General features: G+C 58.0%; 3 protein-coding genes across 13 annotated transcripts in view; 2 read left to right on the top strand and 1 right to left on the bottom strand.

The window, feature by feature from the left end:
- Positions 1-13909, top strand: part of BIN3 (bridging integrator 3) — a 50575-nt gene extending 36666 nt beyond the window's left edge. For 2 of the 3 annotated variants that reach the window (XM_054088874.1, XM_054088875.1), the window contains 3 exons: positions 5321-5462; positions 8111-8245; positions 13066-13909. In XM_054088874.1, coding sequence (XP_053944849.1) covers positions 5321-5462; positions 8111-8245; positions 13066-13212 — 424 coding nt within the window. In that variant the 3' untranslated portion in view covers positions 13213-13909. The remainder of the gene's footprint in view (positions 1-5320; positions 5463-8110; positions 8246-13065) is intronic. The other variant, XM_054088876.1, reaches the window with a different exon arrangement.
- A 926-nt stretch (positions 13910-14835) lies between these two features.
- Positions 14836-25818, bottom strand: C26H8orf58 (chromosome 26 C8orf58 homolog). 9 transcript variants are annotated; one of them, XM_054088869.1, is made up of 7 exons: positions 25766-25818; positions 24944-25005; positions 21165-21904; positions 20899-20986; positions 20130-20233; positions 19180-20051; positions 15807-15937 (listed from the first exon to the last, which is right to left on the bottom strand). In XM_054088869.1, the coding sequence occupies exons 2-6, from the start codon at positions 24987-24989 to the stop codon at positions 19968-19970; spliced, it is 1062 nt and encodes a 353-aa protein (XP_053944844.1). In that variant the 5' UTR covers positions 24990-25005; positions 25766-25818; the 3' UTR covers positions 15807-15937; positions 19180-19967. The 9 variants fall into 9 exon arrangements, with proteins under 9 accessions (XP_053944840.1, XP_053944841.1, XP_053944844.1 ...); XM_054088868.1 differs by lacking the exon at positions 25766-25818 and having other exon boundaries at positions 24944-25148; XM_054088870.1 differs by lacking the exons at positions 24944-25005; positions 25766-25818 and having other exon boundaries at positions 21165-21320; positions 21402-23104.
- LOC128854660 (uncharacterized) lies at positions 15426-18006 on the top strand. Its single transcript, XM_054088877.1, has 2 exons — positions 15426-15685; positions 15716-18006. Exons 1-2 carry the CDS (start codon positions 15426-15428, stop codon positions 16029-16031), a joined length of 576 nt encoding a protein of 191 aa, XP_053944852.1. The 3' UTR covers positions 16032-18006.
- Positions 25819-27549: the final 1731 nt, after the last annotated feature.

The raw sequence follows: 27549 nt of genomic DNA, 5'->3' as shown, positions 1-27549 counted from the left end.
CTCTAAGATCTCCCCAGAGCCTTCTGTTCTCCAGGCTGAACAACCCCAACTCTTTCAGCACCTCTTAGAGCAGAGGTGCTCCAGTCCTCAGATCATCTCCATGGCCTCTTCTGGACTTCATTCTAACAGTTCCATCTCCTTCTTATGTTGGGGATTCCAGAACTGGACACAGGACTCTAGGAGAGGTCTCATGAGAGCAGAGTAGAGGGGCAGAATTCCTTCTCTTGCCTTGCTGACCACGCTGCTTTTGGTGCAGCCAAGGATATGATTGTCCTTTTCATCCATGCTTCCTTCTGAAGTGCCCTTGCTCCACGTGCAGGAGGAATGGATGGATGAAACGACCAGAGTTTGACGCTTCTCTGGTCCTACTAAAATGGGTTTTGGTGGTCAGACTTTATTTCCAGAGTGGCTGATGCTGTTTGGACGTTGCTCACCACCCTTGACACTAATGACAATCCCCATCCCTTCTCTGCTGGCACCGCTGCTGCCGGGAGGCTTTGGAAAAGAGATGAGATGCTTGCGGGGCTTGGGAGACTCAGGGTTGTGTTTGTGGCTGGCAGGAGCTTTTGGAGGGTTTGTAGATGGTTTCTCTGCCAGGCTTTCCACGAGGAGCGTTTGTAAATAACATGCATGAGATAGTTGTGAAGACACTGGGGTGACACGTGAAATGCAGCGATTTGTTAAGTCATCCGAATCACTTGGCAGTGCTGGGAGCCCGTATCTCCCTTTTTACCACCCCTGGCACTTGGCTTGAGGTCCTATTTCTGTACGCCTGTGGAGGAAAAACCCGAGCAGGACTTCAGTGTGGGCAAGAAAACCCCCTTCTCTCTGAACCCCACGGGAATTTCAGAGCTGCTGGGTCAATAGGGAATTCACCCAGAGTAATTCCTTCAGGAGCTGGAGGCAGCTTCACCTCAATGCAGATGACTCCAAGGAAGGAGCATCTTTTTCTGCTTGAGCTGAGCTAATCTTGCGTGGAAATTAAACTCACGGGGAGAGCTCAGTCGGTGCGATGAGAGCTCGATCGGCATGGGGAGAGCTTGGTCAGCACGGTGGTGGTGTGTGGAGGAGCCAAGGCTGGTCTGGTCCCTCCTGTTGGTGCTGGTGGTGAAAGGCCAACGCACCAAGACAACCTCAGCTACCGCGTGGGGTTTGCAAGCGCCTTCAAAATCCCCAAAACCACTTGGCTGCTCGGTTGCAGCTGCTCAGGAGAAACTCAAGTGGGTTCAGTTTTAAAAACTGGAAGTCCTTAAAAGTCCTCGAGCATCTCTGGGAGTTCAAGCACGCATGTGCATGCATCAGGCGTGGCTGCAGATCCAGGGGGTTGGAATGGTAGCCCTGAGGAGGAGGACGAGGGATACTGGTGGATGAGAAGCTCTATGTGAGTCGGCAACGTGTGCTCACAGTCCAGAAACCAACCGTATCCTGGGCTGCTTCCAAAGGAGTGAAACCAGCAGGGAGGGAGGGGGTTCTGCCCCTCTGCTCTGTTCTGATGAGACCCCACCTGGACCATGTGTCCAGTTCTGGAGTCCTCAGCACAGGAAGGACATGGAGCTGTTGGAGCGAGTGCAGAGGAGGCCATGGAGATGATGCGAGGGCTGGAGAACCTCCTGTAGGAGGACAGGCTGAGAGAGTTGGGGTTGTTCAGTCTGGAGAACACTCTGGGGAGACCTTAGAGCAGCTTTCGGGGCTGAAAGGGGCTCCAGGAAAGCTGCGGAGGGGCTCTGAATCAGGGAGGGCAGAGACAGGATGAGGAGGAACAGTTTTCAGCTGGAAGAGAGGAGATTGAGATGAAATCTTGGGGAGAAATATTTCCCTGTGAGGGTGGTGAGGCAGAAGTTGCCCAGAGCAGTGGTGGCTGCCCCATCCCTGGAGGGGTTCCAGGCCAGGTTGGATGGGGCTTGGAGCCCCTGAGCCAGTGGGAGGTGTCCCTGCCCATGGCAGGGGTTGGAATTGAGTGGGCTTTGAGGTCTCTTCCAGCCCAAACCATTCCACGATGCTGTGGTGCACTGTGTTAATGGCAGCTCGAGGTGCTGAGCCACGCTCCCCGCTCTGAAATGCAGCAGATAATCTATGCATTAAAAGTCCTTGTGAGACAGGAGATGCCTACACAGTAACAGCCTCTTCAGATCCAGCGCTGTAGATATTGTTTTAAAGCGCTGCCGGAGCGCAGTGTCCTTCCATTATGGGCTGCGAAATTGCACCGAGTTGATACCGGGAACAAAAAAGGAAGGGGAAAATCAAGCCTTTTTCCTCTTTAAAACCAGATTTAACTTCAAAGTAAATGGAAACTGTGTCGCTGATCGTCTTCTCCGTTCTCAGCTGCTGCGTTTCGGAGCTAAAGGCTTCTCTCTTCCCCTGCGGTAGCGAGTTTGTAAGATGTAAGTGGCTGCGTTCTAATTCTCTGGTGTCTCGTGGCTCTTTTAATGTACCAGCACCGTGGAAGTGCCGAGTGCGTGCGAGAGAAAGGGCTCAGAACCTGCGCCATCAGAAAAACGCTCTTTAAAAGCTGATGTTGGGTATAGAGCGGTTTTGAGGCATCTTCTAAGAGTCATGGAATGCTTTGGGTTGGAAGGGACCTTCAAACCCATCCCGTTCTAACCCTCCTGCTTGGAGCAGGGACACCTTCGTAAGTGTTTTCCAAGAGTTGATGCGTGGGCAGTGGTGGAGGGGACAGCCGGGGCTCAGCTTTTGGTGCAGAGCCTCCCTGCAGCCTCGGGAAGGGAGGATTTCCCAGCCCCACACCTTCTCCTTCAGCATTTCCCAGGTCCAGAGGTGCTTCGTGGATGAGCAACTCTTTGTGGAGGAGCAGCTCGGCTCACCTCCGTCACGCTTAGTGAGTCGTAACGTGCTCCTGGCTCGCCTCTGACTGCGATGCTGAGAGGTAAGAAAGTTGTGTGCTGTTAACCAGGCTGCACGAGGGAGAACGAGAGAAAGCTGAGCGCCGCTAGGCTGGTGGGATCATAGCATCGCAGGATGGTTTGAGTTGGAAGGGACCTCCAAGCCCATCCAGTGCCACCCCCTGCCATGGGCAGGGACACCTCCCACTGGATCAGGGGCTCCAAGCCCCATCCAACCTGGCCTGGAACCCCTCCAGGGATGGGGCAGCCACCACTGCTCTGGACAACCTGGGCCAGGGCCTCCCCACCCTCACAGCAAAACATTTCTGCCCAAGATCTCATCTCAATCTCCTCTCTTCCAGCTGAAAACCGTTCCCCCTCATCCCATCCTGAAAACCGTTCCCCCTCATCCCATCCTGAAAACCGTTCCCCCTCATCCCATCCTGAAAACCTTTCCCCCTCGTCCCATCCCACCTTCCCTGATAAGGATCCTTCCTTCTCCATTGCCAGCTCATAAATAATTGGGAGACATCACAGAAGCTGCTGACGTTAAGCATGCGCCGTTGGCAAAGAACATCTCTACTTTTATACTGGGCTGAGCTCAACCTGAATTCCCCTTCCCCTCCTCCGGGCGGTCTTCGTTGCTCATCCCTACCCTTCTCAGAGCGTATTTTTGGACATTATGTAGAGGGAAATGATATTTTAGCTGCAGCCCATCGCCTTGGAGATGGTAAATCTGCGGCCGGGATGTGTGAGCCACCGAGATATTTAAATATAATGGGGAGCCGTGTGGGAAGGTTACCATAAAAAGCAATGTCAGGGCAGCAGCATCTGATCTGCTCGCGGGCAGCTGGGCGGCCGGGTGACGCTGGGCGAGCTCCCTGATGACTTTTACAGGTTGCTCCTCGTGCCTCGTTGCAAAAGGCTTGGTCAGAAGGGAGAATATCAATGTGTGAGCACACGAGAGCCGTGCAGGGACCAACCCTGGGTATCCTCGGCTTGCAAGAACACCTCACCGAGTCGCCGTCTCAATGAGGGATGGCATTGAAATGGAATTAGATGGAATTAGAAATGCTTGAACATCAATATTTCCTGTTCCCTTTGCTTCTGGCATTTGCCCTTTGCACGCCGGGAAGGCTCGGGGACAAAAGGTTCGCCTCTGCGTCCACATTAACACCCTCCAGAGCAAGCTTCGCAGCGGAAAAATGGGGTTTTAATAGGGCGTGGAGTGTCTGCTGCCTGTGGTTTCGCTTGAACCCTGTGCGTTAACCCAGCGTCGAAAGCAAATGTCAGGCGTAAAGCGGGATTCGCGCTTTTCTTTTTGCTAATGTGCCCCCCAACCTGGACCTTAGGGGTGTTTTGTTTCGATTTAAAGTGGTCAGAAAGCTCTTTGCTTGTGAAAAATCATCATCAGGCTGTGTAGACACGTGTTTTATGACGGCTTCTTGGCCGTGGTCCCCCCCTAAATGACCTTAAAAAGTGGTCCTTTTAATTTAAGCGACCTTAAATGAATAGTGTGACCATTTCATACGAGCCCATAGCCCAGTAGCACCGGTATAATTTGATTTACTGACGTTTGGGAGGCCCCAGGTTTTGGCTTTCCCCATTTCTGTCGTGTTCAAAACTACTCCCTCTGTCTTCGCCGTCAGATGTTTGTGTTTCCTCGATTTGTAACACATTTTAACAATATGAATCCTCCTCTACCCCGGCTAATTGCCGGCTCCTGCTGCTCCTCACAGGGGGGGTTCAGAGCTCCTCTTCAACCCCTCAAAATTACCCCAAAAGCACATTTTTTTTTTTGCAGTTAAGTTTTATTTTCCACTCGAGGTTTATAGTTTCCTGGACTTTTGATTCAACTTCTCTCCTTGCTCATTGCTTTTCCAAACATGGGAGTGGGAGTGAGGATGGGAAATCCCACATCAGCCAATTCTATATGGGGAGAAAAGCTGTTTCTTTTTGGTGTTTTTTTTTTGGGTTGGCTCGGGGCGGGATGGGGGGTTGACAGCTTTGTTTTGTGCAGCTTCTTCCATCCCCTATCCCAGATAAGGCAGCTCGGGGTATTCTCGACGACGGCAGCTGGAAGACCATTACAAATAAAGAATTAATGGGAAAAGCATAACCTCAGAAGCAGGTTGGGACCTTCAAAGTACTTTAAACCAGGCTTTGCAAGGTGGCCTTGGGTTTAATTATTATTATTATTGTTTAAAAACACACCCTTCAACATATGGATTGACCCACAAAACCCCTCCAAGCTTCCAGCTCTCCTCACCAACCCCGTACCCTGCGTTTGCAACTCTTAGTTAGAACTTAATGCTTTCTTCCAGCCTCCTGGAAGATCCCAAGGAAAGCTTTGGAACGGGCTTGATTTAAAACCTTAGATAATTTCGGTCTGAATCATTTCACACTGGGAGGATTGTCTCGGATGCTGCATCCGAGGAAGATATCTCACGCTTAAAACCTCTTTCCCATCCTTTCTCCAGGTTCAGCAGCGTCTTCCCCAGCCTGAACATGGCCGTGAAGAGACGGGAGCAAACGCTGCAGGACTACAAGCGCCTGCAGTCCAAGGTGGAGAAATACGAGGAGAAGGAGAGGACCGGCCCCGTCCTTGCCAAGCTGCACCAGGTACCGAGATGCCCGTGGATGCCGAACCTGGGATAACTTGGGAAGAGCTTTCCCCTTGGCTTTTGACATCCATGCCAAGCGCCTGTGAGGTAGAACGTTGTGGCAGGGTGTCTTTTATCGGTGTAAAATCACCACGTAGGGCCCTTGATAACAAAAATGTGAATGACAGCGCTCGGCAAAGTGAAGGAACCGATTTTCCAAACTAAAGGGGAATAAAAATTGGGGGAGCAGCCAGCGCTGAAGCTGATGCACGGGAGGTTTAGGATCATAGACTCATTCAGGCTGGAAAAGACCTCTAAACTCATCCAGTCCAACCCCACCATGCTAAACGATGTCCTGGAGTGCCATATCTACATGGGGTTTTAACCCCTCCAGGGATGGTACAGAGGGCGGAGACCCCTTTCCACTCACTTTACAGATTACGCTGTATTGTCCGTAGAGTCGTTTGGTTGGAAGAGACCTTGGAGATCATCAAACCATCCCTGTCCACCACTAAACCATCCCTGAGCACCCATCTTTTAAACCCCTCCGGGGATGGGGACTCCACCACTGCCCTGGGCAGTTTGGTCCAATCCCTGAGAACCCTTTCAGTGAAGAAATCTTTCCTAATATCCAATCTAAACCTCCCCTGGCGCAGCTTGAGGACATTTCCTCACGTCCTGTCCCTCGTTACTTGGGAGAAGAAGGGTTCTCCCTGTCCTGTGCGGCTCAGCGAGCAGCTGGATGGGAAAGGGAAGATCAGAGCATTCCGAGGCTTTATGTTTACCACCTGTTACAAGAATTCGCCTCGGAAAATTGCAGTAATTGGTTAACGGCGAGCTTTGCCGGCTTCTTTTCTCTCTTCCAAATTTTAGCGAAATCATGATTTATTTTAATTCAATCCTCACTGGCGTTTCTCCCCAAAGCCGTCGTTCCCGCAGAACAGGGCTTGATCCTTTAAGGAACAAGTTGACTTTGTCTGAGTCAAAAGAACATGTATTTTCTGATGACTTTCCCCATGAAAAATGAAGTTTTGTGTTAAAGAATGGCCCTATCAGCCTTAACAAAAGAGACCTGCGATTTAATAGTAAGCAGCTTACTTAGCTTAGCCTCGCTGAGTAAAGCTCTGCCTGGAAAAATGGGAATGCTTTTGTCCTGGTGATTAAGCAGGTTTGAGTTGTTTAATTTTTTTTCCCCCTTAATGAACTTCTGTGTGATCTAATTCCCCCCCCCAAGAAAGATCTTAACCCGCCGCTGCGTGAGCTTAAACGCCTGCAGGAGCCTTAAGCCGTCCTGAACCTGAGACATCCGAGAAGTCCATAGGTTCGATAGGAAATAGAATCAGGGAATGGGTTGGGTTGGAAGGGACCTCAAAGCCCATCCAGTGCCACCCCCTGCCATGGGCAGGGACACCTCCCACTGGATCAGGGGCTCCAAGTCCCATCCAACCTGGCCTGGAACACCTCCAGGGATGGGGCAACCACAGCTTCCCTGGGCAACCTGGATCAGTGTGTCTTCTTCCTAAGATCTCATCTCAGTTTCCCTTCTTTCAGCTGAAAACCATTCCCTCTTGTCCTGTTCCTGCCCTCCTTGATCAAAAGCCCCTCCTCGTCTTTCCTGGAGCCCCTTTCAGCGCTGGAAGCTGCTCTAAGGTCTCCCTGGAGCCTTCTCTTCTCCAGGCTGAACAACCCCGACTCTCTCAGCCTCTCCTCATAGCAGAGGTGCTCCACCGTCTCATCCGGGTATTTTTATTGAGCGGCAAATTTGTGGCTTTCCATCAGAGCTCTTTGCTCCAAGTCTTCTGCTCTCAGTGACCTACAGGAGCTCCACCCCAGGAGTTTAAATGCTGATGAATTTGCTCTCAGACCTACTTAAGCCTGAGATGATTTAAGGTTTTGCCAGCCCGGAGCTTGGCCCATGCCATCCCAGGGAGTGGGACCGGCGCCGCGGCTGGGCTTGGCTTGCCGGCGTTCTCCCACATCCCCCTCCCGTCGGAATGGCACCAGGATTAAGTGGCAGACTTGAACCTGTCTAATATTTCACAGCCCACCCCCTCCTGCCCTTTTCCACACCATCTCAGAGACATTTCCCTTTCTCCCCACGCTTCTGTTTAAAGAAGCCAGTTGGACGTGCTGAGCTGAAGGTCACAGGCGAAAATGATGGTGGGGACAGGATCCTCTGGCGATGCTCTTGGGAATCGCAGGGTGAGGGGACACAGACGTAGCCGGGGATGTTCTCCAGCCTGGCTGAGCTTTGGAGTTGGTTTTTGTTCCTGTTCTTTTGAAGGGGAGAAGACCGGCTGGCTTGTGATGTCTGCAGCAGCCTCTTTGTGTCCCATGGCTTTTCAGAGTCAGAGCTTGGGTCCCACCAGGGTCCATTAGTTGGTCACACGGGTCCCACCAGGGTCCATTAGCAGATCACTCGGGTCCCACCAGGTTCCATTAGCCGGTTGCATGAGTCCCACCAGGATCTGTTGGCTGGTCGCATGGATCCCACTAGGCTCCGTTAGATGGTCACTTGAGTGTCACCAGGCTCCGTTAGCCAGTTTCTGGTTGACTTCAGGTCAAAGCAGAGCAGTCTTCTGCCCTGGGGTGGCCTTTGTGCAGGTTTCCCTAAGGGAAGGATGCTTTCCCAGATGTCTGACTCCGCATCCTCTCTCTTTTTCCCAGGCCCGTGAAGAGCTGAGGCCGGTGAAGGAGGACTTTGAAGCCAAAAGCAAGCAGCTGCTGGAGGAAATGCCCAAGTTTTATAGCAGCCGCATCGATTACTTCAAGCCCAGCTTTGAGTCGCTGGTCCGGGCACAGGTGAGATGTGGGCCCCTCTCTGCCCTGCACTGCCATCTTCACTGCTGGGCGTAGAATCATAGAATCATGGAATGGTTTGGGTTGGAAGGGACCTCAAAGCCCATCCAGTTCCACCCCTTTCCATGGGCAGGGACACCTCCCACTGGATCAGGGGCTCCAAACCCCATCCAACCTGGCCTGGAACCCCTCCAGGGATGGGGCAGCCACCACTGCTCTGGGTGACCTGTCCCAGGGCCTCCCCACCCTCACAGCAAAACATTTCTCCCTAAGATCTCATCTCAATCTCCCCTCTTTCTGCTTAAAACGTTCCCCTCATCCTCTCCCTGCCCTCCCTGATCAAGAGCCCCTCCCCAGCTTTCCCAAATTGCCCGAGGAACCCCGTTCCGGCTCTGGTTAGACATCAGCCGCTGGGCTTTGATGGCTTTATCCATCTGGATACATCATCTCTTGGTGTTGATAGCCCTTACAGGGTTCGATCTTGTTTGAGATTGCGGCTCAGGGCTCATCTTAAGGCTCAATCCGGCTCTCGGTAACCAGAGCCGGTGATGCTGGCAGAGATCGAGGCGGCTGCTGTGTAATCTCCACACCAAGGCTTTGCAGGAAGGGGTGGCCTAAATAAACCACAGCCTGCTTTGATTTCCATCCTCCCGCTTCCTTCTGTGCCTCGCTGCCGCTCCTCCTCTATCTTCCTTCTCCTCTCGCCCTTTATTTTAAGGCTGCAGAGGAACACTCTCAGGATCTAACCTAGCTTGGAACTTCTGGCATCCAGGCCACGCATCATGTCCTGGATCCCGGGGTTGTCCAGCCCCAGGAGGTGGGTGACGCTGCTCTTCCCGTGGGCATTTTCCTCTGCCATTTTTGGGCAGGAGCTGCTGCGGTGACACAGGTGCGATGGGGTGGCTGCAAGGAGGGTGCAAAGAGCACGTGTTCCATCTCAGCTCCGACTTGGGGAAGGGCCTCTCTTGCAGAGCTGCCAGCGAGTTGTCTGCGAGGCTGATTCACCTACCAGATGGTGCCGATGCACCCTGCCGCCGCCTCGCTGGGTGCTGGGGATGCTGTGCTCGCTGTTCCCTTAGCAATCGAGCGCACAGGGCTCCCTGTTCCAGCCACGAAATAACCAGACTCCCTGGAGCCACCGCAAAGTCCCTTCCTCCTGCAAACCCCCCCTCCGGCCACTCGCTTTGAGTAGGTTGTTTGGATGAGACCTTGAAACCTGAATGCCGCCTGCCCCATCTGGGCATTTGTGAGCTCTTGGCTCCTTAGAGAGCGGCTTTGCCCCTCTGTCCTTGGCCACGCTGTCCTCGCTCCGCTCGTGCTGGCTCCCGGCTGCCAGCTGGCTCCTGCCTCAGCTTGGCGGGCGGCAGCACGGGGGCATCGGGATGCTGTTGCCAGAGCTGTTTGCAAGACTTTTTCGTTCATCCCTTCTTCTTCCTTGGGAATCCTCTCTTCAGGTGAGGGGTTTGTTAGGAAAAGGTAGGGAAAGCTCGTTTTTAATACCCAGGAGACACCATCGTAACAAAGCTGATGCATCTCCTGTAGGCTGAACTAAAGCTGGGCCCAGATGGATGGCGCATCCCGCCCTCCCCACCGACCTAGATGGAAGCTGCATCCCTTTTCCCAGCGCTGGTTGCATCCTTCCACCCTCAGGAAGGGATGCCCGGACAGGAAAGCATCTCCGCTGCCAAGATGAGAGCTCCCGACTCGTTTGGAGCCTGGGCTCAGGTTGGGTTCCCTGCATCCAGGAGCTCTTGCCTGGGGGCTGTGCACCGTTTTCCCCCCGGCTGGTGGCAGAAAGGAAAAGGAAAAGGGAAAGAACTTCCCCAGGGTAATTTAATAAGCCAGTGGGAAGCCAGGAATAGCATCTGGGAGCCCTGAGTCACCTGCAGGGACCTCGGCAGCCGGGGAGCTGTGGTGGTGAGGTCAGGAGCATCCCCATCCCAGGTGTGAGAGATGTGTGTGAATGGGGATGGGCTGTGCTGCCTCCCCCCTCGCCAGCCTCATTCATCCCACCGCCTGCTTCCCAGGTTCTCTCCCTCCCTTTGTGCCTCACGGAGCATCTCAGGGGTTTCATGTTACCCAGTGGAATTTTTTTCAGCCTCTTCTGCGCGTTCCTCTAGGAGTGATGGGGCTCCAGTGTTTGTCCCTCCAGGAAAGGGGCAGACGGGGATGTGGGTGCCTGGGGTTGGTGACCCCACGATTGCTTGTCCCCAGGTCAAACCCACCATTCAAAGGCAGCCCAAGTGCAAAAAACCCTGTAGGTTTTGGTTTTTTTCCCTGGTTTTTGGTCCTGGAGAAAACTGAGAGTTAAAAAGGGAGACAAGTGTGTGACGAGTGGCACTGAGCAGCGCGACGATGAGCTGCCTTGCTGGGAACAACCCATGCCATGGCAAAGGGAAGGACCCCCACTTCTGACCACCTCCAGAGCAGCAGCTTTGTGGCTTTGACCCAACGAGACCCTCCAAGACCTTCTCACCGGGCGGTTGTGTTCCCATGGCACAACTTGGCCGTAAGCCGCGGTGCCGGGTGTCTCCTGACGGCGTGACATGCCCGGAGCTCACAGGAGCTGTAACATTCAACACCAAATACTTCTGCCCACCCACATGCTCCGGGGCCAAGCCAACGGAGGCAAATATTTCCCTGCTTGGGGACTTTGAAGTGGCCACATGAAAGATGAAAGGGGGAGATTTGGCGCTCCGTCACTGGTGCGAGTGCATGAGTGCTTCTTTTCTGCCTTGCGTTTTATTTTCCGGCTAGAAAACATGATACTGCGCTGGGTTTTCATGAAATAGGGAGGCAGATGGGGCTTACAAGGCAGGACGATCCGTGGGGAGCCTTGGTGGTCCGGCCCTGGGCTGACACAAACACCCCCTGTGCTGCTGCCGGGCTGCGGCGTTGTAAACGCGCTCTATAGAAAATGAGGAGAACACGGTGTCCCGAAACAGAATTAGTTCAAGACAGGTGGACTCGGGGCCGTTGGCTCGCTCTCAAAGGCAAGTTGGAGATGGGATTTGATGGGCTGGGAATGGAGCATATGGTATCCATAGCTGGAAAAGTACTGAGCTGCAGGCAGGCGTGGGGCTGGTGGCGGCGACCGCGGGGTGAGCTGCCGGCGGTGCCGTGGGTTCCGTGCTGCCGGAGCTCATCGGGATGGGATGCATCCCTCTCCCTGGAGAAACAGCAATGGTTTTCACCCATATGCCTGTGGGATCTCATTGGTAAAGCATAGGGGACTCGGCTGGCGCTACACGCTGACACCCCGGATGGCTGCCTACTGGTTAGGCACTGGGTTCTACTGGGGGAGAAGAACATCCCCAAGGAGACCCACTGGGTCCCGGTGTCTCCCACAGGAGCGTGTGGGCGATGGGGGAGCAGCAACCAAAATGTTTGCCCTGTTTGGCCCGGTCCATACAGAGATGCTGGCGTGCCCAGGATTTGGGGAGCAATCCTTGGGGAGCAACAGCTCTGCCACCTCCATCCCAAGGGGATCAAGGCTCCAACGTGCCGGCGCCTTCTCTGTGCCGCAGAGTGATGGATCCAAGCCCATCCGATGCCAGGGTGGGGATGAGGGACGTGGAAGGCTGCTCCAGAGCTCTAACGCCTGGCTTCGCAGCCCTCCCTCCACCCAGCGATGCTCACCCATGGCATCACCGAGGGATTATGGAGGCGGTGGGTGTTCTCGGCACACTCAGAGTCTCCTGCGCGCGTGAGCCTGGGGCTGCAGCCGGCGAGGAGGTTGCAGGAGTGTGGTTTGGTGAGGGCGTTGCCATGGGACGAGCAGGGGGCTCTTGGCCTGTTTGGCCCTGCCGCCACGCAGCGGGGCTCGTTAGTCACTGTGTAAATGAGCATTGATGCTGAATCACCACTCAGCACCCACTGCGTGGGGAGATCCATCCTGGAGCAGCCCCTGCTGCACCCACTGGGATAGGGGATGCAGGCGTGTGGGTCCCCAGCATCTCCCCTCAGCCCTGCCCAAAATAAGCATCATTTTGAGCAGGATTAGGGGAGCCGGTCTCCATGGAGACTGCGTGTGTGTCTCCATCTCAGAATGGATCTGCTGGGGCTCATCCTGTGTCCCCACCGAGCCTCGCCAGTGCCGCGCTGCGAAACGGGGACAACGCTGGCACCATCCAGGCCGGTGAGCAGCGCTTTCCCATCCCTCCTCACCAAAGCTGCGGCGATCCCTGGGCCAAACATCACCCTCCGAGCCATGAGCCCGACTCCGCCACCCTCCTGCATCCCCCAGGCACCGCAGCTCGCCGTCACCGCGTGCCCGTGCCGGCAGCCCGGTGCCATCTGCCTTGCGCTGACCCATTGGCTCCCACTCTGGGAAGCGCTGCTCGCTGCCGCAGTTAATTGGCGCTGCTAATTAGCACGTTATTAAAACACCCCTTCCCCCCCCTTTGCTCGATGCAGGGGACGGCGCTGCCAGGCGCGATGCTCGCCACACTCGCCCTGCCCGCCGAGCAGGGGAACCTGTTGCAGAGCCGGGCAGGTGGCTCAGCCCGGTGACACCGGTACCAGGCTGCAAACAGCCCGGTTGTGGCACGGCGGTTGGTGGCCGCACGCCGGTGCTGGGTGCCGGCAGCAGCCCCGTGTGCGCAGCTCCCCAGATGGGAAGCGAACAGAGAAGGGCAACGTGTTATTAAAATGTGTTGAGTTGTAATAATCCAAGGGGGTGGTATTAACACATGGGAGGAAGCTATTTTAGCAACAGAGATGCTAACGCTCAAGGCTGGCCAAGCTCTTGGCTCCCCCAGCGATGTGGGGAGGAGAAACCCCCAGCTCCACTCACCTCTTTCTTTCTCTCCTCCCCATCCCAGGTTGTCTATTACACGGAGATGCATAAGATCTTTGGTGACCTGACGACACAGATCGACCGACCCGGCTTGAGCGATGAGCAGCGGGAACGGGAGAACGAAGCCAAGCTGAGCGAGCTGCGGGCATTGTCCATCGTGGCCGACGACTGAGCGCCGCAGCGGGATGGGGAAGGAGCTGGGGATCCCCCGAGCCTGGCTGCTCCCCACCTTCTCTGTCCCAGGGATGGACGTAGAGGGGGTTTAGCCCTTTACCCCTGTGGCTCTGCATTCCTGCCAGGACAAGGTAGAGGCTGGGGCGGGGATGGGGGGCACAGCAGGGCTCCCCCCTCAAGCCTGGCAGGTCCTTGCAGCCAGGCTTTGCAGGGGAGCAGGGAAAGGAGCCACGCTGCTCAGCTGGAAATGCTGAAATGCATCACCTAGCACCCTTCAGCACTTCCACCCCAGCTCTGGATCCACCCCAGGCTCGCTCCTTGCCTTTCTGGGCAAGGACTCCTGCAGGACCATTTGTTTTGTGCCTTAGGTAGCCCCGTAGTCCCTATTGGGAGAGGGTAAAAGCATCCAAATTCTATTTTTTGAGGCATCAGAAAGGGCGATGAAAAGGCTGCGCTTCCCACATGGAGCATCAAGTGATGCCGTGCTCTGAATCCGTCCCATTTGAAGCAGGAACAGTTCCTCTGCCCCACATCTGGGTACTCAGCGAGGGCGGTAACAGGCAAGCGGAGATCCCAGGGCAGAGGAAGGCAGGGCTGTGCAAGAGGGAAACGCAGTCCAAGTGGGAGGAAAAAAAATCCAGGGAAAAAGGAAGGGCCACAGCCATCCCTCAGCGCCCAGGGTGCTTGTAATAAAGTTTTTGGCTGGATCTGTGACCAGGCGGGTTTGCGGTGCCAGCTCGAGCTGCTGCAGCCCTCTGCTGCCACCAGCAGCCACTGCTGCTCAGGTTGGGGGACGGAGGATGCTCCCCCCCGTGGGTTTACACCGCTCTGATCCCCTTCCTGCAGCCACTGAGGCTCGGCAAACCACAGAGGATGCTCCCCCCGTGGGCTCACACAGCTCTGGTCCCCATCCGCACCCCCTCGGGGGACCACACAGGCACAGGGGGGGTTGGAGGTGTCATTTTAAGGAAGGTATTGGGGAGCTGAGAGGGATTAAAGAGCCCCTGGAGCAGCACAAAAAAAAAGAAACAGCACAAGACATACAATTTTACAGTCAAATACAGTGAATTTGGTGACAAGTTGGCACCTTGCAGCATCTGGAGAGGCTGAAGGAGCCCTTCCTGCTCCTCTCCAGGTCCTGGAATGAGGGGTTGGAAAGCAGTTATGGGTGGTGGAGTTATGGGAGCTGGAGCCCACCACGGGCACGGCTGCATCCCGAGGCTGTTCTGAGCAGCCTGGGGTGCAGTAAGCACCAACCCCCATGTTCATGTCTCTCCATCCCAAACAAACCAGTCTGTCTCCTACCTCTGCGTCCAGCTCGGAGCATCGAGATAACCCATGCAGTCTCCCAGCTGCAAAGTTCCTGACCTTAGAGTGTTTTCCATTAAATGCAAAGAACCTGTCAGAGCAAACCCACAGAGATCCGGGACAGGAACAGCTCACGGAGACCCTGCCACCATTCATGACTCCACTATGTGACGTCCAAGCAGGCAGACTTCGCTCTCTGCTGGTGGAGATCAGCAGGATACCGGTTCCTTGTCTAGGAAAGAGGAGAAGGGTTGACCGGCAGCTCACAAAGACAGCACTCCACATCCCGGCACATCTCACCCTGCCTTACCCAGCTCAACCTCCAACACGTGGATTTTGCTCTCCAGGTAATGCTGGCTGCTCCGCTTTCTCCAGCGTCTTTCCCCCGTCGAGCACTGCGATGTTGTGGGAGACCTGGGCTGGGGCAGGAGGCAGCAGAAGGAGGTTTCCTGGGACAAGAACCACACGGTCTGGAGAAGGAAAAGCTCTACCGTTCCCCCCAGCATCCCTACGCCTACCAAAGATCTCCTTTTCCCAGGATTGCACCAGGTTCTCCCTTAGGTACATACCTACGTCTGCTCAGTCTCCTTCCCCATTTTGGAAGCCCTTTCTGGCTCTGGGTTCCTGGTTTCCACCAGCATCTCCTGGAAGAGCTCAGCGACCATCACGGCCACTTTGGGGAGAGAGAGGGAAACGAGGGACCTGCCCAGGAGGCCGAGCCTCCTTGGAGGAGAGCTTCTCCCACCGCCTCCTGCACTTCAGCAGTGCTGGAGCGCTGCCTGGCGAGGTTGGGATGGACCGTGAGAGCTGGATCCATAGGGAATTCAAGCTCTGGTGATAGCTCCTGTGGCAGCCACCTGCTGCTCGAGGGCCTCCATCGGCTAAAAACCACCCTGTTAAGGCATGACGGGAAAAAGAAGGTCCTGTCAACTGGAGCGGGACCTCACCTTCTCCAAAACACAGCCCTGTCGAGCTACGAAATCACCTTTTGGGACATCCGAGCTGGCACAGCATCCAGCATCACCAGACCCGGCAAAGCCGCACCATCATGGGCTTCTCAGTGATGGAAACAGTGAGGGTCCCTTCTCCACCTTCGGCTTCTCCAGTGATGGAAAGAGCGAGGGTCCCTTCTCCAGTGATGGAAACAGCGAGGGTCCCTTCTCCATTGATGGAAACAGCGAGGGTCCCTTCTCTACCTTCGGCTTCTCCAGTGATGGAAACAGTGAGGGTCCCTTCTCCACCTTCGGCTTCTCCGGTGATGGAAACAGTGATGGTCCCTTCTCCACCTTCGGCTTCTCCAGTGATGGAAACAGCGAGGGTCCCTTCTCCACCTTCGGCTTCTCCAGTGATGGAAACAGCGAGGGTCCCTTCTCCACCTTGGGCTGGCACCGGGGTTCCTGCAGCTCCAGGGAATCCTACCCAGATGTCCAGCAGGAAAATCATCACCACCTCCCAGTGCCTGAATTTGGCAAACTTGGACCCTATGGGCACGGTGGGGAATGGGAATGAGGTCTATCCCAGGAAGCCCAGGAGAAAGCGTGGAGCAGGATTCCCATAAAACTTTCCCTCTGCCAGCAGGGAGGCTGCAAGGACAGGAGTGAAGAGAACAAGAGCAGCGCCCTGACAGGTCATGGAAAGGCTGGTGAGGTCGTTTGCATGGACACACAGCGAGGTCTTGGCCGGAAAGCATCCCCTGCCCAGCCCTCTCCTGGATCCCACAGAGTCACAAGCGGAGCCAGACCTTCTCCCCCTGCACCCAGCACCAAGAACTTCATCTCCCCTCAGCTGTTCCTTCCCAACCACATCACATGCCGGGCCAGGTTGAAGCAAAATAAACTCGGTTGCCACGGTTACGCGGAGCAGGGATGCTATATATAACCGCCACGCGAGGAGCCGAGCCCATGCGCCCGAGGGAGGGCCACGCTCTTCCATGGGTGATGCGTGGGGAGCTGAACCCTGGCAGACCCTGCACTGGCTTTCAAGTGGGAAAAGATGATGGGCTGTCTCCTTCTCCATGCCCTGGAGATGCTGCACTCCTTGCAGCTGGATTAAATCACACCTGGGCTCTCCGGGACATTGCTCGACATGAGCCACAACGTGTGCTCACAGCCCAGAAACCAACTGTGTCCTGAGCTGCGTCCAGAGCAGCGCGGCCAGCAGGGAGGGAGGGGATTCTGCCCCTCTCTGGAGACCTCATCTGGAGGATCGTGTCCAGTTCTGGAATCCTCAATATAAGAAGGAGATGGAGCTGTTGGAATGGGTCCAGAGGAGGCTCCAAGGATGATCCGAGGGCTGAAGCACCTCCCGTACGAGGACAGACTGAGAGAGTTGGGGTTGTTCAGCCTGGAGAAGAGAAGGCTCCGAGGAGACCTCATAGTGACCCTTCCAGTACCTGAAGGGGCTCCAGGAAAGCTGAGGAGGGGCTGTTCACAAAGGCTGTGGGGATGGGATGAGTGGCAGTGGGGATAAACTGGAGAGGGGCAGATTTAGGCTTCATATAAGGAAGAATTTCCTCGCTATGAGGGTGGTGAGGCCCTGGCCCAGGTTGCCCAGAGCAGTGGTGGCTGCCCCATCCCTGGAGGGGTTCCAGGCCAGGTTGGATGGTGCTCGGAGCCCCTGATCCAGTGGGAGGTGTCCCTGCCCCTGGCAGGGGGTTGAAACTAGATGATCTTTAAGGTTCCTTCCAACCCAAACTATTCTACGATTCTACTCTACGATTCCCCTAAATCCACCTTCTTTCCCTCGTGGATTCGTTTGCATCGCCGTGTCGCCCTCTGCAAGGCTGCCAGCCTCATCCCAACAACCTGCCGGCTCCATCCATTCCTGGCAGCTCATCCCGCAATCCTTGCTGCCAGAGCTGCTTAGCGAAGCCCAGCTCTGTGCCATCAGCTCCTCCTGCTGTCCCTGTGCTCAAGAAGAACTGCACCCAATGGAATCTTAACCCAAGCATTCCCAGCGGTCCAAACTCTTGCTCTCATCCAGACATCTGCTCCCTTTGCCAGGGTTGGGTTCTCCACACCAGCAGGGATGCACGTTGGGCTCTCTCTGCACCGAGCTGGGGAGGAGAATTCCATCCAACATAGGAAAAGCGGATAATAACCGATTTTCTCACACCACCCACAGTTATTGGGGAGAGCTCGCAGAAAGGGGAAAAATTAACTCTACAATGCACTCTCAAAAACCAACTTTGTTTCTGAAACACCATCGAGTGAAGCCCGTGTGCACTCGGACCTCCAAAAAGCACCAGGAAGGGGTGGCACCACTTGAAGATGACAAAGCCAGTGGCGCTCGGCTCCAAAACGCAGCAAGAAGAGATGGCGCTGCTCTGAGGTGGCCGAGTTGGTGGCACTCACCTCCAAAAAGTGGTAGGATGCCACTCCGATGCCCAAGCACTCATCTCCAAAAAAAAAAACAGTGGGAGGGGATGGAGCTGCTTGGAGATGGCCAAGTTGGTGGCACTCATCTCCAGAAAGCAGTGGGAAGGAATGGAGCTGCTTGGAGATACCCGAGTTGGTGGCACTCGTCTCCAAAAAGCAGTGGGAAGGGATGGACCGTTCCTTGACAATGAGTACAGCTTCATCCTCTTTCCTCCTCGGTCAGGACGAGGCAGGGGGAGGAGGTGAGCCTGGTCACCTTGCAGCATCTCATATGTTCCTCTTCTTCCCCAAAGCCCCAAAACCGCCTTGGGGACAAGAGCCGAGGGGACACAGACAGGTTTTGCAGACACCATTCCAGCAGTAAATGCAGATACCACCAAACCTAAGGGCTTTCTCTCAAAACTGGGTGAATGAACCCTTGCCAGGACTGCCACGTCCAGCACACACCTATGTCCACACCTCAGTTTTCTTTCCAGGTGGCTCAAGAGCCTTCCCTTGCTCCGGGTGATCCGGGGACACGGGGGCGAGAGCCACAACCCCTGTGCCAAGACTAGATTTTCCTCCTCCTCTCCTTGGCCCAGATCAGCATCATCTGGAGTGGCTTCAGCATCCTCCTGGGGGTCAGGATGCAGCTGGGGTACCACCAGCAAACAAGGGGGAAGGTGAACAGCCCAGGTGGAGGTGGTGGAAGCTGCAGGGATGCTCGAAGCATCTCCATGGCATCGCAGAAGGGGGTGGAGGCAGAGAACCACGCTGTGGGCATTTGGACTCACTCCGAGCGGGCTCACCCGAAAGCAATCGCTGCCCACGTGGTGTGGGAGCAGAACTGACTGCCCCGAGGCTTTCAAGAAACCAGAGAGATCCGCTCGGACCATAAAGACCACCCCAAAAACCATCACAGCACCCAGGAGAGAAGGACCCCCACATCCTAAAGGCTGCCCCGGGTGAGCGTTCAGCGCTCCAAAAAGGCACAAAGGGTGCAGGGCAGCAAGGAGGGGGCCAAACGCACATCCTCATCCTCACCATCCACCTGAGCTGCTTCTGCCCTTTGGGTTTCATCCCAGGGGAGTGGGTGGGGGTGATGGGAAGAGCTACACGGCTGGAAGGGGGGGGGACCAGCATCGCAAAACCCCGAGGGATCACTGAGGAGTGGGTTTGCTATAGAAAACACCTAGAGCATCATCATCGCACTGCGCTGGCATCCAGATCCCTGGCAGAGACCCCCCCAGCCACCCCTCGGAGCCCGGATCCATCCCCTGGGTTAAAGGAGGAGCACTCACCTTTCCCAGAGGGAGCAGTGTGGGATGCAGCGAGGCTGGCGCCGGGCTCCGAGGATGCCCAGGGATGGACTGGGTGGGAGCGGTGCCGGGGGGGCTCTTTTGGCGAGGCTGCAGGGGAAGGAAAAACCGAGTCACGGTAGGAAATCATCCGGAAAGGGAAAGAGGGATGGAGGGGATAAGGGAGTACCTGATCAGAGAGAGCTTGGATGGAGGCGGTGGGAGGTGTTCAGCAGCATCTTCTCCATCTGTGGTACCCAGCCCTTCGCCACGCAGACCCGATGACACCATGAGGGGCTCCAGCATCCCGCGGGACCCTCTACGAGCATCTCCTCCCCACCCACCTCAGCAAAGGGGTTTTTATAGGGGGGGATGACACAGCTTTGCCCCCCTCTAAGGCAGCAGAGCCCCCCAAAGCCCATCCCACAGTGGGGCTGAGCTGGGAGGGGGCTCAGGGGGGGCTGCAGCCGCTTGATCCGGGCCATGGCACGGGAGCCGAGCAGACAAAAGGGGCGGAAAAGCTGTCGGAAATGATGCAGCCGTGACGTGTCCTCGCGTGACGTCACGCCGGGTCAGGGGAGGAGGTGACATCACGGCGCAACAAGCGCATCACCTTTGCAAAGAGCAGCGAAAGCATCACCTCTTTGGCAGTGAAAAGACTTTATTGTGGAAGGGGGGGAAAGGGAAAAGGGGACCGGCCCCAGGTTGGTGTGACATCACAGGGTGGCGTTTGACACAATACGTGCGGATCCTCCATCCGGGGGTGATGGCAGGAGTGGGACCCCCGGCCCCTACCTGCATCGGCCGCCCCGCAGCGAGCGGCGCGTCAGGCGGGTGAGCAGCACCTTCACCCGCCCCCAGTGCGAGCGCCCGTCCTGCGGGGAGACGCGGAGGTCAACCGGGGGGACCCCCGGGAGCTGCACCCGCCGCCCCCCGATGCTCCTCATCCATACCTTGTCCGGTGTCGGGGCGCTCACTGCGCTCTCGGAGGGGTCCAGCAAGCTGGGAGAACTGGCCGAGTGCCCCCACGTCCTCCGGCACGGCTCCGGGTCCGGCGCTGCACGGGGTGGGATGAAGCTGGCGTGGGGGTTTGGCTGCACGTGGCCCTGCATCCATTCCCGCATCCCACCCCACCACTGCAGCCCATCCCCATCCATCTCTGCATCCCTCCCCATATCATATCCCATCCCCATCATCCTGTCCCCATCTTGTCCCATCCCATCCTCATTGTCCCATCCCCATTGTCCCATCCCCTGTCCCATCTCATCCCATCCTGTCCCCACCTTACCTTCCCATCCCATCTCATCCCACCCCCACCATCCCATCTCCATTGTCCTGTTCCATCCCATCCTGTCCCCACCACCCCTTCCCATCCCCACCCATCCCATCCTGTCCCATCCCCGCCATCCCGTCCCGTCCTGTCCCCATCATCCCATCCCATCCCATCCCATCCCATCCCATCCCATCTCCACTGTCCTGTTCCATCCCATCCTGTCCCCACCATCCCTTCCCATCCCATCCCATCCCCGCCGTCCCATCCCATCCCATCCTGTCCCCACCATCCCTTCCCATCCCATCCCATCCCCACCGTCCCGTCCCATCTCATCCCATCCCCACCGTCCCGTCCCATCCCATCCCATCCCCACCGTCCCATCTCCACTGTCCTGTTCCATCCCATCCTGTCCCCACCATCCCTTCCTATCCCATCCCCTCCCCACTCACCTGGAGCCTGGCTGTCCGAGCACGAGCGCGGTCGGAACCGCGTGGCTCTCCACGTGGCCGTATCCTGCCCTGCTGGCTCCCGAACGGGCTGTGGGTGCGGAGATGCATCTCAAGCCCCCGGTCCACCGGGAGGTGTCCCTACCCTTGGCAGGGGGTGGAACTGGATGGCCTTTGAGGCCCCTTCCAACCCAACCCATTCCATGATTCCATGCGAGTTGTGAGCCGGGATCCCTCCATCACCACCCCGCATCCTCACAGCCCCTCACCGTGGTGTCAGGGCGGGTGCGCCGGGCATCCACCGCCTGCTGCCGGAGGAGCCGGTTGTCCTGCTGCAGCCGAGCCAAGCGCTCCAACATCTGGCAAACGTGCTCCAAGTATTTCAGACCCTGCCCCGGCACCGGCACCACCGCCTCCGGCACAGCCTGCGGGCAAGCAAAGGGGGCTCGAGGGCTACCAGGCGACCGAGCCCTGCTAGTCACATCCACCCCTTCCCCAGCACTCACTGCTCCGTTGGGATGCTCCGTGTTGGGTTCCTCTGGTTCCCGAGGTTCCCATGCCGGCTCTGCCCGCGGTTCGGCCGCGTTGGCACCGGAGCGGCCGAGCTGTCGCTGGCAGCGCCCGGGTGCCCGCTGCCTCCTGCTCCGCTGCGCCGCCGGCACCAGTTTCTTACTGGCCGAGCGGCTCCGGGGCTGCCGGAGGGGTGCGATGTCCGGATCTTCACCAGGAATGGTCTTCTCCGGTGGGAAACCATTAAGGGAGAAGCTGCTCTCGGAGCCCAGCGGGGTGGAAGGTGAGTGCTCGTGGCTGGCCATCTCCACCCCGGAGTCCTCGGATTCCGACTTGAGGAGCCGCCCGCTTGCCGAGGAGCTTCGAGGGGAGTGGGGGGCTTGGGGGGGTCCCCAGGAGCTCAGCCTCCCCTGGGGCTGCCGGGGGGGGTCCTGCAGCCGGCGGTAGATGCTGGTGGAGCTGAGCACCACGCAGCTCTCCACTGTCTCCCATGGACCATCTGTGGGGAGAGAAAGAGGTCGGATGGGGTCGGACAGGGGGTCCCTGGAGGCAGGGCAGGGTCTTTGCTGCCCCACATGTCCACGTGTGGGTCCACCACCCTTCCCAGCGCCCATCGAGCCACCCCAGAGCAGCTCCAGCCATGGCCAAGGTCTCTCTCCCTGCTTCCGTAGGGCGTTACGGCCCCTCTGCTGCTCTCCGGAGGGGTCCCTGCCGCCCTGCCCTGGGATGCTCGGACACCGGCAGCGAGGACCTCAGCTCCACATCCAGCCCTTCTTCTCCTCCCATCCCACCGAGCCGCCCGGAGAGCACCTGGGGTCCTCAGCCCAGCCCGGCCAGTGCTGCTCATGGTTCACCCCACCCCATCCGACCCAGGACAACGCAGGGCCATGGGATCCGTCCTCTTTGCGCCGCAGGATGAGTCCGGGGACCACCAGCTCCTCCTCTCGTCCCCACACCATGGGGGGCATCACCGGCTGTGACGTCCCTACCATCACTCTACATCCCAGGATGGGACAAGGAGCAGCCGCGAGGTCTTGACCCTCCTCGTGCAGGACCTCACCTCCCTTTCCATCCAAACTGCGGTTGAGGGGTGAAGTTTTGGGACCCTCCTAGAGTTCGATCCAAGGTGCAGAGCTTCCCACGCCCCCACAAGGCCCTGGTTTTGGGGGTTCCCCCCAACTTTTCACACTCACAGCAGCTGAACCTCCTCTTCCAGACGGCGTAGGAGCCACCCCACGTAGCCATGAGCCGGAGTCGACTGCCGGGCACGCGTCCCAGCGCTCCGTTTTAGAGCCACCCCAGCCGGTGACGGGCCCTGTATCCAGAGGCACCTCATTACAGGACTGGTTCCCAACTGGTTCCTTTCCGGCTTTGGGATCGGCGATACTGGCTGAGCCGGTGGTTTAGGGCTCCCTTCCCACCTCTACTGGGAAGGTGAGAGCGTTACTGGGGCACCAGGAGGCTCCAGGCAGACAACCGAGTGCCGGATGGATCCCACCACTCCAGGCTTGGGATGAACTCATCAGCCAAAGGTCCCCAATGGATCCCACCACTCCGGGCTTGGCATGAAACTCATCAGCCAAAGGTCCACGATGAATCCCACCACTCCGGGCTTGGGATGGAACTCATCAGCCAAAGGTCCCTGATGGATCCCACCACTCTGGGCTTGGGATGAACTCATCAGCCAAAGGTCCCTGATGGATCCCACCACTCCGGGCTTGGGATGAAACTCATCAGCCAAAGGTCCCCGATGGATCCCACCACTCCGGGCTTGGGATGAACTCATCAGCCAAGAGTCCCCGATGGATCCCACCACTCCGGGCTTGGAATGAACTCATCAGCCAAGGATTCCTGGTGCTCCCAGATCTGGTTGGAGCCACTCACCATCACGGACTGGTGGCCACACGGTGTGAGATCCGGCACTGGGAGGCTCCAGGCAGACAGACAGACGCCGGATGGATCCCACCACTTGTGGGAAACCCCACTGAAAGCTTGGGAGGAACTCATTGGCTCAAGGTCCCGGTGCTCCCAAATCCATTCCCTCCTGCAGGAATGGCTGAAGCCACTCACGGCGCCTCCTTCACGGGTTGGTGGCACCGGGAGGTCACAGCCGGCCAGCGGACAATCCCAGCGGACAATCCAACCCTTCAGCGCCCGCATGAATCCCAGCAATGCCGTGGGGTGATCCGTCCGCCCCGGCGCTGCCGCCGCCCCGCTCCCACGCCGCGCGTTTCCATGGGCTCCGCAGGGATGGGACCCCCAAAACCACCGCTTTCCATCCCACCACAGCTCCTGTCCCACCACCGCGGGGGTCTCCGCGGAGCTTCGGAGCCCCACGGGAATGGGGGACCCCCACCAGGAGAGCTCAAACCTCCCCGAGAATCCCTCAATTCCAACCCCCAGTGCCCCCCAGGGTTTGCTGCCGGGGGGGGGAGTCAGGGGAGGGGGCACACAGAGGGGGGCTGTGGGTTTGTGGGACCCCCAAATCACATGGAGGGGAGGGGGGGGACACCCCATGAGCTCAGCCCCTGCGTGGGGACCAACCGAGAACCCCAACACTGGAAAGCAAAGCCTGGTTGGAATTCCCGGGACTGTCCCAGCAGGGGGGGGGGGCAAAACTGAGGGATTTGGGGCACCCCCTCCCCACTTCCAGCCCAGACACCACAAATCAGGGGGTGCCGGGGACCCCCAAAGCACAAACAGCAACAATTAGGGGGTGTCAGAGCCCCTCGGGGTGTCCCTTCCAGCACAGACAGTTCAAACGTGGGGGGGGGGGGGGAGAACCAGGACCCCCAAATCCCATCTCCAGCACAGACATCATAAATTGGGGGGGGCTGAGAACCCCCAAATCCCCCTTCCAGCACACACACCATGGACTAAGGGGGTTGGGGACCTCCAAATCCCCTCTCCAGCACAGACACCACAAACTGGGGGGGGACCAGGACCCCCAAATCTCTCCTTCCAGCACAGACACCACAAACTGGGGGGGTCCAGGGACCTCCAGGACCCCCTAAAGCACAAAGAGTGATAATTAAGGGGTGTCAGGGACACTCAGAGCCCCCCTCCAGCACAAACAGCACTAATTGGGGGGGCCCAGAACCCCCAAATCCCCTTTCAAGCACACACACCATGGACTAAGGGGGTCTGAGACCTCCAAATCCAGCACAGACACCCCAAATTGGGGGTTGTCCAGGACCCCAAGTCCCACCTCCAGCACAGACACCACAAACGGGGGGGGTCCAGGACCCCAACATTCCTCCTTCCAGCATAGACACCACAAATTGGGGGGTCCAGGACCCCCGGGGACCCCTTCCAGCACAGAAATCACAAACTGGGGGGGTCCAGGGACCTCAGGACCCCCTAAAGCACAAACAGTGATAATTAGGGGGTGCCAGGGACACTCAGAGCCCCCCTCCAGCACAAATAGCACAAATTGGGGGGTTCAGGACCCCCAAATCCCACCCCCAGGGACCCCCCCCAGCACAGACACCCCAGTTTGGGGATCCCCCCCCCCAGGCACCCCCCATCCCAAACTCACCGCGTCGGGGAGGCTCCAGTGTGAACACTCCGCGGTGGCGCAGCATCCCGGGGGCACCGGGACTGGGAGAACTGGGAATGGGACTGGGGGAACTGGGAATGAGGTGAGCTGGGAGCTGGGAATGGGGGAACTGGGAATGGGACTGGGGGAACTGGGAATGGGGAGAGCTGGGAACTGGGAATGGGACTGGGGGAACTGGGAATGGGGGAACTGGGAATGGGGCTAGCTGGGAACTGGGAATGGGAATGGGGGAACTGGGAAGGGGGTGAGCTGGGAACTGGGAATGGGACTGGGGGAAGTGGGAATGGGGGAAGTGAGAATGGGGTGAGCTGGGAACTGGGAATGGGGGAACTGGGAATGGGGTGAGCTGGGAATGGGGGAACTGGGAAGGGGGTGAACTGGGAACTGGGAACGGGGGAACTGGAAATGGGGTGAGCTGGGAACTGGAAATGGGACTGGGGGAACTGGGAATGGGGAGAGCTGGGAATGGGACTGGGGGAACTGGGAACGGGGGAACTGGGACTGGGGAGAACCAGGAAACAGGACGGGAGCACCGGGACAGGAGGAACTGGGAGTGGAGTGAGCTGAGAACCGGGAACGGGACTGGGGGAACTGGGAAAGGGGGTGAACCGGGAACTGGGACGGGAGCAGCGGGAAGGGAGCACCGGGAGCTGGGGGAACTGGGAAGGGGGAGGACTGGGAACGGGGGGGCACCGGGACCGGGAGAAGTGGGAATCAAACTGGGAAGCACCGTGAAGGTCGGGAGCGCTGGGAAACGGGGTGGGAGGAACCGAGAACCGGGACTGGGAGCGCCGGGAATACCGGGAACGGGACAGGGGAGACCCGGGAGCGCCGCGCAGGGAGCAAACGCCTTCCTCCTCCTCCTCCTCCTCCCCTTTGTGGGGCGGGGGGGGGCGGGGCCGCCCCTTTCCCCCCCCCGCGGGGGTTCCCCCCCCCCGGACCCGCCCGTCCCGTCCTCTCCGCGAGGGAAAAGCCGTTATCCCTCTTTTTTCCCCCAAAAAAACTCAGTGCCGGAGAGGGCGGGAGCGCCTCCATCCCTAAGGATGCTGCAAGTCCGAACAGCACCGAGCCTGGCTGCCCCATGGCTGCCCCATAGCTGCCCCACTGCTGCCCCACGGCTGCCCCATAGCTGCCCCACGACTGCCCCATAGCCGCCCCATAGCTGCCCCAGAGCTGCCCCACTGCTGCCCCATAGCTGCCCCACTGCTGCCCCATAGCCGCCCCACTGCTGTCCCATAGCTGCCCCATGGCTGCCCCATAGCTGCCCCATAGCTGCCCCATAGCCGCCCCACTGCTGCCCCATAGCTGTCCCATAGCTGCCCCATAGCCGCCCCAATGCTGCCCCATAACTGTCCCATAGCTGCCCCATAACTGTCCCATAGCTGTCCCATAGCTGCCCCACTGCTGCCCCACTGCTGCCTTGGTGAGACCCTGGTGGGGGCAGATCCGATGGTGTCAGGCAGGAAAAGGGTTGGGATAATCTGGGAATTTGGTACCTCGACAGTGAAGAGCTCGGCCGAGCCGTGGGGCACACGGGGGCTGCAGAGGGGCAGCCGTGGGGCAGGAGACCCGGAGAGTAATGGGATAATAGGAGCTATGGGATAATAGGAGCCTCGGGATGTGGGGAGTGATGGGATGAGAGGAGATGTGGGGCAGTGGGAGTACTTGGATATGGGAACGATGGGATGTGGGAGCCTTGGGAGGGACAACAGGAACGATGGGATGAGGGGAACCATGGGACAATGGGAATGATGGGATGTGGGGAGCGATGGGATGTGGGGAGCAATGGGACAACAGGAGCCCTGGGAGGGACAACAGGAACCATGGGATGAGGGGAGCACTGGGACGATGGGATCCCTGGGATGTGGGGCGCCCTGGGACAATGGGAGCCCCTGGAGAAGGGAAGCCATGGGATAATGGGAGCGATGGGATGAGGGGAGCCCTGGGGCAATGGGATCCCTGGGATATGGGGCGCCCTGGGACAATGGGAGCCCCTGGAGAAGGGAAGCCATGGGATAATGGGAGCGATGGGATGTGGGGAGCGTTGGGAGGAACGAGAGGAACCGTGGGGTGAGGGGAGTCATGGGGCAATGGGAGCCCTTGGAGAACAGGAGCCACGGGATAATGGTTAGACGGGATAATGGGAGCGCTGGGATAATGGGAGCGCTGGGACGTGAGCCGGGGTCGGGCCGGGAGCTGCTGATAACAGCAAATCCCAGATAACAGCGAATCCCATCTCCGCGCAAACAGGCGGAGAGGGCGCAGAGCGGCGATAAGAGCCCACCTGGGCCCCCCCAGGACAAAGGCTCACGCCAACAGCCCATAATAACCCCTGACACCTCCCAGGGGGGACCCTGACCTTCGAGGGCTTCACCGCAGGGAGCCCCAAACCCCCTCTTTGGGGATGGGGGGTCGCTCTCGGCTCCCCACGGCCGCAGGTAGGAGGGATGGGGGGGTTCTGGGGGTCCCTCCTGGAAATGTGGGGGTGAAACCCACCTTCATGGAGCCGTGGGAGAAGTGGGGGTCCCCCCGTTTGCCCCCTCCGGCCCCGCACGGAGCGGACACGGACGCGGAGCCATTAATAT

The sequence above is a fragment of the Cuculus canorus genome, chromosome 26 (genome assembly GCF_017976375.1).
Source record: "Cuculus canorus isolate bCucCan1 chromosome 26, bCucCan1.pri, whole genome shotgun sequence".
Taxonomy (NCBI): domain Eukaryota; kingdom Metazoa; phylum Chordata; class Aves; order Cuculiformes; family Cuculidae; genus Cuculus; species Cuculus canorus.
The sequence above is the reverse complement of the archived record's forward strand: the minus strand, read 5'-3'. Positions and strand labels throughout refer to the sequence as shown.

Bases quoted from the DNA above. Each gene is read 5' to 3' on its own strand.
- LOC128854660 (XM_054088877.1), top strand. From the start codon at position 15,426: ATGACGGGAAAAAGAAGGTCCTGTCAACTGGAGCGGGACCTCACCTTC. The intron at 15,686-15,715 runs CATTGATGGAAA...GGGTCCCTTCTC, and splicing joins AACAGCGAGGGTCCCTTCTC to TACCTTCGGCTTCTCCAGTG.
- C26H8orf58 (XM_054088865.1), bottom strand. From the start codon at position 22,019: ATGGGCGCTGGGAAGGGTGGTGGACCCACACGTGGACATGTGGGGCAG. The intron at 20,234-20,898 runs GTGAGTGGGGAG...CACCCCGTGCAG, and splicing joins CTCGGACAGCCAGGCTCCAG to CGCCGGACCCGGAGCCGTGC. The intron at 20,052-20,129 runs GTATGGATGAGG...GTCTCCCCGCAG, and splicing joins GCGCCCCGACACCGGACAAG to GACGGGCGCTCGCACTGGGG.